The 14,477-nt window shown below is 36.5% G+C and overlaps 1 protein-coding gene across 7 annotated transcripts in view; it reads right to left on the bottom strand.

Annotated features, from left to right (window-relative positions):
* Window positions 1–1,585: 1,585 nt before the first annotated feature.
* The window catches only part of mbd5 (methyl-CpG binding domain protein 5), a 233,658-nt gene continuing 220,766 nt past the window's right edge, over window positions 1,586–14,477 (bottom strand). For 6 of the 7 annotated variants that reach the window (XM_072579754.1, XM_072579753.1, XM_072579755.1 and 3 more), the window contains one exon: window positions 1,586–2,774. In XM_072579754.1, the coding sequence (XP_072435855.1) occupies window positions 2,703–2,774 (72 nt within the window). In that variant the 3' untranslated portion in view covers window positions 1,586–2,702. Of the gene's footprint in view, window positions 2,775–5,443; window positions 5,733–14,477 lie in introns of all 7 variants that reach the window. The other variant, XR_011961715.1, reaches the window with a different exon arrangement.

Genomic DNA, 14,477 nt, shown 5'->3' with positions numbered 1-14,477 from the left:
TTTACAAGAAGTAAATCACAAGAAAGCTGTAAGAAATCTATAGATCTTCCACATTTATGGTTATAGAGGAACTTGAAATAAATTAAGGACACGGCTACACAATTAATGGTAGGGCCTTAGGTAGTGTTGTAAAACAGAGGGACTCAGGGCTCAGGGATGTATTTCTTCGAAGTTTTCATCATATGTAGACAGGGTGGTTAAAAAGGCAATTAGCATGCTTGTCTTTATTGCTCAATCCTTTGAGTACAGGAGTTGGGAAGTCATGTTCTGGCCACCCTGTTATACAATGGATATTATTAAGCTACCGAGAGTTCAGAAGAGATTTATTAGGATGTTGCCAGGTATAAAAGGTCTGATTTATAAAGGAAGGCTGGGGCTTTCTCTGGAGTGTAAAAGGTTGAGAGATGACCTTATTGAGGTTTATAAAATCATGAGAAGCATAGATAGGGTTAATAGTAGGTGTCTTTTTCCTAGGATTGGGGCTTTCAAGACTAGGCAGCATATTTTTAAGTTGAGAGGAGAGAGATTTATAAAAGACGCGAGAGACAACTTCTTTTATATAGAAAGTGGTTTGCATGTGGAATGAACTTCCTGAGGAAGTAGTAGATGCAGGCACAGTTATGTTTAAAAGACACTTAGTTAAGTACATGAATAGGAAAGGTTTAGACTGATATGAGCCAGGAACAGACAGTTTGGGATCATGCTCAACTTAGACTGGTTGGACCCAAAGGTCTGTTTCTGTGCTGTATGATTCTATAATAGTTTGATAGTTTCAGTGATTCAGTGACTTAATAATTTCTGAGGTACTTATACTTAATATGCCAACGTGATTAATGTCAGCGAAGCATTTCTGCCAAAATAGCTATACTTTTGACTGTCTTTTTAAATGTCAATTCCTATGGCTTACAGTGCCAATAAAATTCCAGTCATATGGGGCTAAATTCCCCATGGTCAAAAGTACTAAACTGCAATGCATAAATGCCGCCATGCTGACCTAAAATTAAGCAATACATTAAAATTATATTATACAGGCGAGCTTTTAATTCAAATGTCTGTGAACTAGGTTGTACCAGAAAATTGAATGTACATTGCATTTTGAGATCTGTTTATGCATTTTCTAGTCAACTAAATAAAATAAACATTAATGAAAATCACAATTGTGAACGACTCAACTGTGCTGCTGATGCACCATTTAGTCCCAATCATCACAGTGTTGCAGCAATCTGTACTTCAGGTCCATGACAGTTTCACAGAAGCTTTGACAACTCAGTCAATGCCCTTTGTCAACTCAATACCATGAAGGAAAACCATGTTAAAAAATCCAACATTGTTTGTCACTGCTCCTTGCTACAAGATTCATACAAGCAGATTAATGTACATGACTACTGTTCTTCAACATTTTGTTCTCTCCATATTATGTACCGGACAAAATGTGATGACCACCTCTAATTAGAAAATACAATACTAAACAGAAGTCGCAAATGTACATTTTAAAATTCTGTTTAAAAATAGGTTTGGACTACTGCATTAGGGTTTCCTATTTTGCCACAAAAGGTTTGTAAAGAATGGCTCCACAAGCAGAAAATCAAGTATGAGTGACCAGTTTTTAATTGTAAAGTAGGTGCAACATTATTAAAAATGTTACAACACTGCACGACCTGTAATGCTCACAATATTTACAATTAGTGTTCTTTACATGAAACCATAAAACCCTAAAGAGAATTTGCATGGACTGGAACAAACTACTCCTATCACCCACATAAATGCCATCAACCAATTAAAATCAAGTGCACAAAATACTTTACATATACTACTCATGTAAAGTATACATGTGAGAAAATACAAAACAATTAGATAAATGTCAAAACAAAGAGCAAAGTTGATCATTACAAGACAGTTTAGGAGTAAAGCAAAGAAAGGCAAAATTAAATATAAAAGCACGCACCTTTGATGAATAAAACATTTTTTGACATAAAATAGCAGAAAAGCTGATTGATAAGAAAACACAGACACCAATACCATCAAAACAGAACACATCAATTTAGAATGGGAAAAAAGTAGAGGGGAAAAGAAAATATTCATTTTACATGGAGTTTGCATGTGGGACTGTAGAGACCTCCATGCCATTGCACAAAAGACAGTTTCAAACAGAAAGAAATGAACATTGGCGGTGTGAAGTGTCTGCCATAATTAAGTTATCACATAACCATGCCTCATCTGCTGTTAAGTACAAAAACAGCATCTTGCATATAAAAGCTTTAAGCGGCATTTTTATTTATCCTCTTTACACTGGTAGTCTCTTGTATGTGTAAATAGAAACCAAAGAATTTTGTACACTATTTTGTACAAGATAAACTGTGCATTAAGTATGCTTGTACATGACAACTTTATACAGTATTTACAATTTGATATTACCATGAAATTTTGCATATCTATATACACAATGAAAATTCAGAAACATTTGGACTGTTCAGTTTTTGATATTCTTGATCTTTTAGTACTGTAGAAAATGTCACTTCGTAGGCAAGCAGTAGATAGACTGTAACCATGATCTCACAAGGTTTCTGATGAGCTATCCAGCATACAATTTTGCTCATTATTGAAGAAACACTGTACCACAGTTCCATAGCACCTTGTAGCATAAGACTCTATATACACACAGTTCAACCCTATAACTACATCAGTGATGAAGACATTGAACGTTATCTAGAGATTTTTCGTCTCTTGGCTTTTGGTGACTTGACTTGTCTGTCCTTCTGAGGTGTCTGGTGAACCTACAAAATGTAAATTGTAGTACAGATTAGGCCATTGAAACGCTGCCAATTTCTTGAATAAAATTTAACAAGCTAAGATACAAATATATACTGTATGACTGTTGAAAAAGAATTACTTGCATGCCGAGATTATTGAAATCATCTTAGCACTGTAATCAGTCTTTGTGCATCCAAAGTTGTTCTCAAAAACAGAAAACATTGAATCAATAATTTACTTTCAATCAATCCCAACGCAGGTATAATGTAGGTCTAAGATGGTTGAACTGTCAAAATTAGTCTCAAATTCTATCCTTTTCCTACATTTCAAGTAGAAGAGAATAGATTTGACAACACGTACCTGATTGAAGCATAAAATTCCAAAATTCTGCAACAAATAATTCCCCAGTGAATATATTTCTCAATCATAGTATAACACCAGAGTACAAGTTCCCGATCCAAGCATAAAACAGGTTTCTCAATTATCGGAAAATTGAAATTACATGTTAGATTTATATTTTTAACTTTATCTTTAATTAAGTGCAATCTATATTTTTTCAAGATTATATTTGAATTGCTGCCTGGAATGTGGAATAAAAAGTCTGTACATTGGCTTCTTTAATTCAGTAGATAGAAATCTTGATCCAAGCATAACAAATCTTGGATATCTGATACTTACCAGGATACAAGTATCCTTTAAATATTTGAAAGGTTTGCTTACCTTTAAACAAATTACTTCATTTAACTCAAAGATATCAAGTCACAAATTGGCAGTAAAGAATAAACAGTGTATGGAAGATTCTCACTAGTAGCTAGCTAGGTATTCTATATATACTACTGTTCTAGTTTCAATTAGCAAAGAAATGGGTGTAGAGTTCTTCCAATTTAAGTTCATATGATTCATTTCAAAGAGTTAAAACAATGTATTCACTCAGTCCACAGGGAACTTCAGTTTCTGGAAGCAACATCATTGTTAGTCTAAAGCAAACAGACCTACTGGCACGAAGGAAATGGGTGCTTTGGTTTTGTGAAAGATGCTATATAAATGCACATTCTTTTTCAAAAACGTATGTTGAGATGTAAGTGAACAAAGGATGGAGGTAAAGAATGAAAAGTCACATTTAGTTATTACCACAGTAATGTCTCAAACATTTCAAAATAATGAATTAATTTTGAGGCATTGCTAGTTATGTTGGTAAAGGCAGCAATCATTTTGCAAACAGAGATCTTGCAAACAATAACAAGAAGTATGTCATGCTATCTTGTTTTTGGTGGCATTGATTAAGGATGGAATATTGACTATCCCACGTGATAGACTTCCACTGACCTTTAGTATGCAAATAAGCCACTGGAAGAGGCAGAAGAGTCTTTGCTTCAGCATGTCATCTGAAGAAATGCACCATGAATAATGCAATACTCCCTCAGTAATAAATACACAATCTAGACTGCCATTGTGACCTAAATTGGGTTGGTGATCAAGCTGATACATTTCTGACCCAGGTTGAAAATTCTGCTAGATTAGCCAACCGTAGATCCTACAATGACAAAGATGTTTGTAACTACTAATACAGATCAAGTCCAATGCACAAACAACAACTGTAAGACATGTGAACTGAAAATACTGCAATTGCGACATGAATGGGGCCCAGAGAAAAATGGCTTGTTTTTGATTAAGGCACGGTTCCTGTTTTTTAATGTTTCATATGCAGGGCTTTATGTAATTTTAACATGCTTTCTTGAGTTTCTTGGTTTTGCTATGGTAGCGATATCAACAAAATATCAGATATATACCTGAGGGAATTAGAAGAACTAGAGATGAATGCATTGTAAGAATAAAACAGAGAGGAGTGTTTTTTTCCCCTCTCATACCTGCTAGTACGTGGAATTTGCTTCCCGTTGAAAGTAGTGGAGACTTGACCATTAAGTTTATTAGAAGGTAGAATTAGATTTTTGATAGATATGGGAGTAAAGGGTTATGGAATAGACAGGAATGTGGAGTTGAGACCACAACCAGATCAGTCATGATCATATTGAATTGCGGAGGAGACTCAAAGGACCAAATGGCCTACTCTAGATCCTTAGTTCACCTTTTCAATCTTCAAATTGAAATCTGAAATTTCAATAATGTCATAAACCAATTGTTTGAAGATTGCTGGAATCACTCAAATCTCTTGATCATATTCCAACACCTGAACAATACAGAAAGCAAGTACCAACCAAAAACAAGGAAAGCTGTCCTTTATGTATAGGTTAAGACCCAACTGTCAATATAGTGCAAAATATGTGCAATTGCCTTATTATTCTAAAGTATTTTGTTTTGTTTAGTACTGTGGATCTCACTTCTCAATCTTGAACATGATTATCATTGAGTAAAGCTCACGACATTGAGATGTTATGGGTCAAAATGAAAGAAGAACATCAGCAATATACCATTAATAACACATGCTAGATTCCAACAATGGAAGCTAAGTATGTGCTTTAAAATTTCAACTCAAAACATTTTTCAAAAGTTTTCACTGTATAAATAGCATATTCCACAGCTGCCAGTGTGATGCAATGCTTCCAGTTTATGGACTAAACAGAGTACATTTTTGGCTTTGTTTTTCTTAAATGCACTCACAGTATGTTTCACACCAGTAGCTGTGGTATTCTCCATTTATACTGAAACATTTCCAATGTTCCAATTCACTTACCATGTAACTGAATGGAATAACACTCCCATTATGACAATACTGCTTTCATATAGTGAAAATCCAAGTGCTAATCTTTGATCGTTTAGCCCAGAAGGAACAGCGGATTGTGCTTCACAAATCAATGGTAATCGTTGTCAGAGTCATAATGCACTTAATCTCTGTCTGCACACTGAATCTCTTAAATATACTTCTTAAAAGCGTTCATTTCAGTTCAGCTACAGGAAAGCGTCTCGGGAGCAGGGTCTTTTTTTCTCAAGGTAGGCAGTTCGATTCAGGTCAGGCTCACAACCTGAAGAAGCAGAGAACGCAGTAAGTTGAAATTCAACTACAATTCAGGAAACCCGTTTCAGGATCGCAAACTATTTGTGTGTGTGTGTGTACACTGTTAGTACACAGCCAGTTCTAGGATCACAACTTGCTGCTTTCTCAGTTTCAACAATTTGTCAGTCAGTACAACATAGCCAGTTCCTGATATAAAGAAATGTCTGAAACTGACGTATGGCAAGGTTGCTATTTATGGAGAAAATTTCGGAATACCTATGCATGACTTATGAACCTATCCTCCTATAAATATCAAATATACAAGGCTAAAGAGGAGGTTGGTTTAGAACCAGAGAACAATTGTTCGGAACATCGTCTGAACTAAGTGGAAAGTTGGTCAACTACTTTCAGATTTCAACGTAGAAACATGAACTGTATTAAAAATAGGATAAAGTAATTTAATAAATTACATTTACTTTTTGGCAATATTATTGAAACATGGCTCACACTTTTTAAAAAAAAAGTATAAACCAGTTGAAGATTGATGATCTAAGATGTAATAATCCTGGGAAAGAGGATTAATGACAAAATTGAACTGAATAGTTACAATAGCTCAGTTGATTTCAAACTATTAGTTTTTTTTATGCTCCCTGGCATATTAATTTTTGATCTTCATTTACACCCAAATTTCTAGTGTTGCCTTCCTTAAACATGCCTAGAATAGATTAACCGCACCGTGACTATACCAAGTAGATATTCAAAGGTAAAAATTACTGAGAAACTCACATTGTTGCTAGGCAATGCTCCAAATAAATTGGGCAATGTTCCTGTTAATATTTCACTGCTTTCTCAAGTCACAGAATATTAATGACTTACATTTACAGACATCTTATCCTGTTCATTAAAGGAAGAGAGAATGGACAGTTACTCTTGCAGAGAGCTAGCACAACACAGCACAATCAGCTGAATGGCTGCAACAACCATTGTTGAATGCCCATTCTACATCTGTCTCTAAGTGGCATATGTGGAACAAAGAGAAGTCAGAAGAACAGACCTTTTCTGCTCCTCTTATGTATGTTTGTATTACATTTTTAAGCTTTTTTCAGATCAGTTTATTCAACTTTTGAAGAAAACAGTTTACTTTTCATAAACCCCATTGCTCATTTTGAACCCTTTTCAAAGTTTGTGCAAGAATCACATTGGATGGAAGTATGTGACAAAATCTTCAGAGAATAAAACTGAACTCAGAAAATCTCTTTTTTTGGGGGGAGAGTTGTTTATTAACTAAATAAACTGGCTATTATAATCTAAAGACTTATTAGAATCAAACACATATGATTGAATTCAGCAGAAATCTGTGTTGAAGACTCAAAGAATTTAACTTCTGATATTTAAATGTGATGTTGAGTTCGACATGTACCTCATTAAAAGGATACATGGATGGGACATGCCAAAGACCTGCCAAAATGTACTACAGTTGAATTTTGCCTTTTTAATATTTGTAAGTTAGAGAAAATCATAGTGAAGAGACTATCTGAGCAGGATTTAGTTTTCACAGAAGTAACTGTGAAATCCACCATAAAGTTCAAACATAGGTAAAATAGTGCAGATACTGGAGATCTGAAATAAAAACAATGTACTGGAGAAACTCAATAGGTCTGGCAGCATACATGGACAGAGAATCAGAGTAAATGTTTCGAGACTAATTACTCCTCTTCTGCACCAAAGAGGACTGGAAAATGAAGGTTTTTACAAAGTGGAAGGAGGAGGAGGAGCGAGTGGTATAGATGGTGAGCCTGCCCAAAACATTGCTAATGGTACTAAAGGAGTGATCTTGATGCAAAATAAGTGTTCATGATAGGAGTGAATAGTTAAAGTAGTTTGGCTTTGCTGACAGCAAACCTACACACAAGACACGGGAAGGGGTGGAGTCATCAAAATGAGGAAGTGTTCAAGCTCTGATGTTGTTGAACTCCATGATGAGTGCTGAAGGTTGTAAAGTACCTGAGCATAAAATGATGTGCTGTCCCTCCAGCTTGCATTGGCCTTCACTGGAGCACTGCAGCAAGTCCAGGGAAGATTAGTGCAAGAGCAAGATGGTGCATTGACATGGCATGCAATAGGAAGGAAGGATAATTCATTTATCATATAATCTCTACAGTGCAGAAATAGGCCATTCAGCCATTTGGTCTGCATCGACCCTCCGAAGAGCATCCCTATAACCTCACACTTACCAGGGTTAACCCACATTGCCTGCACATCCCTCAAGTCTATGAGACAATTTAGTTTGGCCAGTTCACCTAACCTGCATGTCTGTGGACTTTGGAAGTAAACCCACGCAGACAAAGGGGAAACGTGCAAACACCACACAGACAGCCACCCGAGGATGGAATTGAACCTGAGGCCCTGGCACTGTGAAGCAATAGTGCTAACCACTGTGCTGGCCCTGTTTACAGTTGGGGTAGAGGTGTTCTGTGATGCAGTCACCCAGTCTCCATTTCATTTTGCCAAATAAAGGCAATGTGTGTGCAAAATCTAATAGACTGGACTGAAAGTAGTAGAAAAATAAATCATCGTTTCAGTTGGAAAGTGTGTATGGGATCTTGGAGAGTGAGAAGTAGTGAAAGGGAAAGTTTTATAACTTGTATGATGGCTAGGGAAGATTATGTTGGGAGAGAGGATGAGAAAATGTCAGAAGAATGAACTAGAGTATCACAGATGGAACAGTGAGAAGGGACAGATGATGTGGTTGGTGGTAGCATTCTGCCAGGGTTGCATTAATGGCGGAGGATGATTTCTGCCACCTCCTGAAGAATGTCACTGGAAAACAAAGCTTTTCCTTCCCTTTTCAACACTCTACAGGGAACATTCCACAGCATGGTGTCCTCTACACTGGTGGGACCAAATACAGACAAGGTGACTGCTTAGTGGAACACCACCAGTGTGTCTGTGAGAATGACTCCCAGCGTTTATACTTTTCAATCTTGCTCATGCTAAAATTTTTGCCCTCGATCTGATGCAGCACTTGTGTGTAGCTAACGTAAGCTCAACCAATGGCAACACATTTTCCACTTTGGCACATCAGTTTTTAGGGTTCAGCATCAGGTTCAACAATTTCAGAGCATGAACATAGTGTTCCATTTTGATTACACCACCCTCCTTATGTGCATGGGCTTGGTGCCTTTTTGACTGTTCACACCTATCAGTGTCATCCATTTTGCATTGAGATCATTCCTGAACTATCATTATCACTTTTGTCATTTGCTCTGGGCAATCTTAACCTTTTGGTCAATTTGCTTCCTTGTCAACAGCATAAAGAATATCAGTTTCCAGCCCACTTGATTCTTGAAGAAGGAAAATCAGAGTAAAATGTGTTAATTCTGTTTCAGCCCCACAGCATCTGTGGAGGAAGAGTTTTTCCAGCACTTTGTTGTTATAACATGGAGCTTTTTATACCATTTGGTTTAAGTTTTTTTTGAAAAAAACAATTTAATTTAAAAATTTAATTTGATTTAAAATCAGCAAAAAAAAAATGCATTGATCAAAATTGAGAGATAAGTTGAGGGATATAAACTGATAAAATGCTATTCAACTATTACCTTTAAACATCATTGTACGATCCACTTAATGAGATTACCCTCAAATCAAATGGAGATTAATTTTCACAATACTAAATTGCTATTTCACTGTTAATTCTGCAGTGCTGGAAATCTGGAACAAAAACAAATTGCTGACACAGCTCAGCAGATCTGTCAGCATCTATTGGGAAAAAGCAGAGTTAACATTTCAAGTCTGGTGGCTCTTCAAAAACTCAATGTTAACTCTACTTTCTCTCCACAGATGCTGCAAGACTTGCTAGATACGTTGGGTTGTTTTCCTTAGAGGTTGCTGATTGAGGTGTACAAAGTTTTGTGGGACATAGAGCAAATAGAAAAATCAAAATTAAAGGGGGCAATAACCATGGGACACAGTTTAAGGCAAGGAGCAAGTGATGTAGAGGCGAGTTGAGGAAAAACTTTTCCATCCAGATGGATTAGAGTATCTGGAACTCAGTACTTGAAAGGGTGATAAGTGGCAGGAATCCACAAGGCATGAGAACTATTTAGATTAATATTTGAAATGCACAGTATATAAGGCCCAAATGTTGGAAAATGGGATTAGAAAGATGTGTTTCATGACCACTACGGACAAGATGGACTAAAAGGTCTCTTTCTGTGCCGTTAAAAAAAACCTTTTTATTATAATTTATATACTTTTCTTATTCACAGGAAGTTATCCTGTAAAGGATAAACATTTCTGCTTATAATGTAGCATTGAAAGACTTAACAGATGTTTCTTAGAGCTCCTGATATATGCAGTTAGAGGTACTCAGTGTCTGGGTTAATATTAAGCCAATCAGTCTCAAACTTATGCTTCAAGAGCATATCATACTTCACTGGCCTCAGTTAAATGGAGTTGTAGATCCTTATACCCTAGGTGTTACATGCTATGATACAATAACAGTATCATGAGCATCTCAAAGGTATACAACTACTAAATGTGACATAAAAACCATTTATTTCTCAAATATTTAAAAAATCTCAAACAGATAGCACATGCCTGTACACAATTTGATAGAAGAGTTTAACATTCCAAATGTCAGTATAATGCTTTGTAGGTTTGACTATGCATCTTGATCTAATGATCACATACCCAGCCAGAGAGGTCTGTGTTTTGCTTGGTTACTCCTGGTTGTTATCACTCATCATCATCAGACAGACATTTTGTCCTCCTTCTGTTCATGCATGATTGGCAGGATGAATATTTATCTGAGCTGGTTTTTATTCCTTCCCAATATAGTGCCATGAAATGTAATAATATAGTCTGGGCTAGTTGCATATTCTAGAAAACCTTACTGGTATTCAAGTATTTGTATATCTGACTTTCTGCCCTGTGTGTAGTTGTGGTGGTTCTACAGTTGCTAATCATTCACGTACCTCTTTTCATTCTTCTCTGTCTTTGAAGAACAATGTCCAGGTCTCAGATAATTAGATAATTGATTACTGGGCAAAACCATTCACACTTCTATTCTGAGCAAAGTTTTACCAAGGATGGTCTCTATCGGTGTTGCATGGAAATGAAAGAAAATCGGGCTGTGTTGCTTGACATTTGATAATCATTGATTTGCTAGTCCATACCATGCATTCTACTAGAGAATCATGGAATGATGGTGTGATGTGGGTCACTGCCGCTTAGCATGCCTTAAAATGGTTCATCACTAAACTGCAGTCTATTGTAAGACAAGATCCATTCCAGGACCCCAAATTAACTGAAGATTATGATTATCACATCAGGGATGGTTGTGCTCATTGTGTTGCTATGATATAAAGTCAGAAGTCACAGAATACCAGGTTATAGTCCAACAGGTTTATTTGAAATCACAAGCTTTGAGGGTGTAGCTGCTTCATCAGGTGGAGAGAGAGAGAGAAGCACTTCACCTGATGAAGGGGCTACACTCCCAAAGCTTGTGATTTCAAATAAACCTGTTGGACTGTAACCTGGTGCCGTGTGACTTCTGACATTGTCCACCCCAGTCCAACACTGGCACCTCCACATCATTGCGATGCTATAAATCAATGAGAAATTTGGAGAAATAATAGGTCATTACATCAAGGAAGTCAACTTGCCCATGCTGTTTGAACACATCTGTTGCTGTTTTTGTACAAGGTGTGGACATCATGCGGATGTACAGGCTCCTTCTTCTGCTGGGGTTGGAATATTTGACATGCATTTTTGAGTCATTGAAAACTTGTTTCATCCCTGGCCAGTACATGGATTCATGTAATAGTCTTCTTTTGTGCTCCATACACATCTCCCCAACTTAAAATTGTGACAATATGCTCACAGAATACTTTTGGTTTTAGGATATGTCATGCCCAAACAAATAAATGTTCTCAGCTATTTTTGAAATGCTGTTGGGCTATTTGTGGATAATAGACTTTTGCAACTCCTGTAATTGCTGATTGGGACTGTACAGACCAGCTCAGGTCAAACTGTAACATAACAACGTTGGCAATATCTTCAACGTCCAACTGGGTTGACTGCATCACATGGACTCTGTTCTACATAGTAGGTGTGTTTGAATCATATCAATTAAGATTACACTGAGATCTGTGTCTAATTGAACGTCCGTCACTGCCAGATTGATGGTACCTACCAGGTAGATGATTTTGAGAAGCCATGCTAAGTTTGGATAGGACTGCAGCATGATTCTGCCAATGCATGGATCGTGTGATACATTAAATGTGCCTTTTCAGAACATAGGATGTCAATAGTTGATCAAGAATTTACAACATATAGTGTGAGGTGTCAACAGCATGTAAGGCTTGGTCATCTTCAAAATTGATTTTTGCTTGGTGCACTACATAATTAATTGTTTACAATGTAAAACATCATTCTTGTGATGTTCGTTGTGTTGTTGCGTTGTCCAATTTTGTTGGTCAGCCAGTATTTTGTTCTGGAGTCTGGCTTGGGCTTTGGAAACAAATTTCTTGCACATGCATGCCTAATGTCACTTGGAATCACATGCTTATGCATGAGAAGCTGCAAAGTTTTTGGTTCAGTAGTACAAGCCGCATCTATTATATATCTTGTTAGTTTAGATCGGTGCATGTTGTTGGTCAGAGCAACTGTTGTTAGTCTGCCACAACAGTTTCGTGCTTGCATCTATCTTCAAGTAATGTGTCAATGGTAAGACCCTTTCCCAGATGATCTTTTGTGAAGACTTTAATCAATGTAGAGGCAATTACAAATTTGATGAACTTCCCAGAGAGCTCTTCTCCTGAGAAAACACACTCACGCACTTTGCCTGACTCTTAAGGCTTCTATCTGCAGGACAAGAGTTGGACTCTTAAAATCCTGAAGCTAATTCTTATTTTGAGTTGGTCTTTAAGTTCCCTCCAAAACTATTTTTGGATCATCAGAAAGACCAAATGTATTAATTATGCGAAGCACTTCCTTGCCAATGGCAAGACTTTAAAAGTTTTTTATTTAGGTTCATTGAACACTTGATCTGTAAAATAAAGGTGCAGTTGTTGCTTGAATGTCGGTGATTCAGCAAAGGTATAATATACTGCCCAACCCATAATTAAGTGCTCATCTTCCGTTTTCTTTTGAAGATCTTTGATTTTCATTTTAAGTAGCATTTATTTCTTTCTTTTACTTGATTAGCTTTTCTTTGCTTTGTTTCTGCTGTTCCATTATTTTTATTTTTGCTGCTCATACTGGGCTTTAGGAATAATGCCTTTAAGAATAGAAACCTGCTACTACAGGTTTGTATCACTAGATAATGAGACCACAAAGTAGAAATAATAGCATCACGGGGACTTCCTTTTGCATTGTCTCCCTATCTGAAGGCACAGAATGGTGTCTGTTCACAGGTAAGCCTGGTTACTTCAAAAAACTGTTTTGCCATATTTTAAAAGCTGTATTTCATTGAGGAGAGCTACATATCCATGCTGTAAGAATGCTCTGATTGATCTCTTTAAAATGTTACATTGGAAAGCAGTCTGTAAGTTTTTTTTCAGAAAAAGGTTTTGTAGCTAGACAGGACTTCGATTTTAAGCATTCTGGTTGATCAATTTATAGATCCTTACATGTAAAGAGTGCCAGTTCTCCAAATGATTTAATATCCAAGATTGCCAGTTGATGAAGTTGCCAAGTCTACCAGTAAGAATAAGCTTTTATAAATGATCAGTGCTGATGATGATGAACTCCCACCAAGGTGTGGGCTTTGCCTCGAAGCAGGATATTTGTAGCTGATGTGAAAATGCTTATCTTAGCTCCTGTAAACTTAAGAACAAGACGTGGATAATGTGCTCCTAAAAGATTCTGCAGATGTTTATGACAGCTCCTAGTGACACATTATTGAAGATACTTTTGTGACTGGGGCTGACATTAAGCATCTGGTTATAAACGGTACCATACTTTCATCAGTGTCTCAACGCTTCAAAGATATCAGTTAAGACAGAGTCCAAGACCTTGACTCCCCTGCTCACATGCAGTGATGATATCATTAGATTGTCTCTGGAGGTACACTACATACTGAGATATCACATGACCCAGACCAACATCAAATTTGATGCTGAGACAACGCTAGTTGAAAACACAATCTGTGAGGTGAGTGCAAGGAGTCTTGAGAAGACATCAAAAGGATAAGCCCATGTATTTGTGAAACGTTTTAGAATATTAAATTCTATAGTAAGAAAAGCTTGAATTGACATTAACGACCAGAATGTCTAGTGTATAAGTCAAGGTCATCAATTCCATATATTGAACTTAACTGAAACTCACCCAGCTCAACACTGACCACACTTTGAACTTCTGCCAGATTCCATGACCTTAATTTATCATACTTAATCTATTCTTCTAACTATTTGAGTAAAGACTACAACTCCCAATTTACTAATTCAAACTTGCATCCTCTTCCTCTACTGACTTGGGTCTCAAAGCAATATTATTATTTACCTTATTTATAGAACTTAGTATTAGATTTGTTACAATGAGGCCCTTTTTTAAAAAAAATGATCTTGTTGTTTGCATAAGGTCAGACAATTAAAGATAAAAAAGTGCAGTTATGTAAACTTCCCTTTATTAGATTTGTCAACTGTGAAAATTGATAACTGGGTAGGACAAGAAATAAAATTAGAAAAAATGATACATTTATTTGCACATTTTACTCAAGAAATTAACATGTTAAATTAACATGTTCCTTTAAAAGCCTGTGCTTAATGTG

This window comes from Chiloscyllium punctatum, chromosome 10 (assembly GCF_047496795.1).
Source record: "Chiloscyllium punctatum isolate Juve2018m chromosome 10, sChiPun1.3, whole genome shotgun sequence".
Lineage (NCBI taxonomy): Eukaryota > Metazoa > Chordata > Chondrichthyes > Orectolobiformes > Hemiscylliidae > Chiloscyllium > Chiloscyllium punctatum.
The sequence above is the reverse complement of the archived record's forward strand: the minus strand, read 5'-3'. Positions and strand labels throughout refer to the sequence as shown.